This window comes from Austrofundulus limnaeus, unplaced genomic scaffold, assembly GCF_001266775.1.
Source record: "Austrofundulus limnaeus strain Quisiro unplaced genomic scaffold, Austrofundulus_limnaeus-1.0 Scaffold61, whole genome shotgun sequence".
NCBI lineage: Eukaryota > Metazoa > Chordata > Actinopteri > Cyprinodontiformes > Rivulidae > Austrofundulus > Austrofundulus limnaeus.
In genome coordinates, this window is record NW_013952463.1 from 1,741,728 (window position 1) to 1,742,798 (window position 1,071).

The 1,071-nt window shown below is 51.9% G+C and overlaps 1 protein-coding gene across 3 annotated transcripts in view; it reads right to left on the reverse strand.

The window, feature by feature from the left end:
* Positions 1–1,071, reverse strand: part of zgc:110158 (single-stranded DNA-binding protein 3) — a gene marked incomplete in the record, with an annotated part of 65,032 nt that overhangs the window by 8,066 nt on the left and 55,895 nt on the right. For 2 of the 3 annotated variants that reach the window (XM_014009781.1, XM_014009780.1), the window contains 1 exon segment: positions 869–952. In XM_014009781.1, coding sequence (XP_013865235.1) covers positions 869–952 — 84 coding nt within the window. 3 annotated transcript variants of the gene reach the window in all.

Sequence of the window (1,071 nt, forward strand, 5' to 3'; positions counted from 1 at the left end):
GTGTGTGTGTGTGTGTGTGTGTGTGTGTGTGTGTGTGTGTGTGTGTGTGTAGGCAGCGCTCACACAGCCTGGCTGCTCTCGCTGTGGTGTAAGCTGACTCGGCCTGTGGTCTGCCTGGCTTACTCGGTGACACCTAAGGCCAACAACACGGTTCAAAGCCTTAGCGGAAGCATGTCCACACTCTCGCGCACACAAGGAGGAAACTCGAAACCACAAGAATGAAGAGCTGAGCTGCCGTAGTTAATGGGCGAAGCCTTGCTTTACCTCCACAGTGGCATCTGTGGCTGCTGTTCTGGATAAGTGCCGGAACACAACGACCGAGGCCAAAACTTCTCAAAGCTACAGAGATATGTTTCTCCTCAGAAAGTTCAAGCCGCTGAAAAGTTGCGTCATTTATTCTGGAAAAAGTGTGTCGATCGGTGGATGTACGTTTATTTAGCTTGTCACCCGTTTTATTTATAAGATGCAAGAATAAGTAAGAAAGGGGGAAGGGGAGAGGTGTGTGTGTGGTAAGGAGAAGATAAGTGTGCAACCCCCCACAAGCTGCTCCGGGGGAGGGGCAGGGGGTGAATTATTCATCCCYCACAGGGACAAGCTGGTTCTGGGCTCGGAGAGAGGAGAAGAGCCCCGCTGCCTCTGGATGCTCAGCTTTCATAAAAACATAAAAAAGGGAGCTCACAACTAAAGGGGGGTCCGACATCTACAGGGAGGTACCCCGAGCAAAACTAGAGCCCCCAAAGGCTCAAGGGTAGGAGGAGGCGTGGTGAATGGTGTGTGTGGGGGTGAGGGAATGAGGGGAGGAAAAGAAAGAGCAGTGGTTGAAATAAAGCGTTTTTTTGTTTTCTTTTTTTTCTTTTTTGCAGCTTACCTGGCCGTGGGGTCCCATCATGGGGTTGCTGGGGTTGTGTGGGGGGGGCTGTGCGTGAGGGGACTGCTGAGAGCCGGGTGGTCCCTTTAAGAAAGAAAAGCCACATCAGAGAGGGGAGGGGGGCAAAATGGGGTTTTATACCTGAAGGAACAACCCGATTATAGTCAGAGGAAAGAGCAAGACGATGCTGGGGAGTCTGGGGA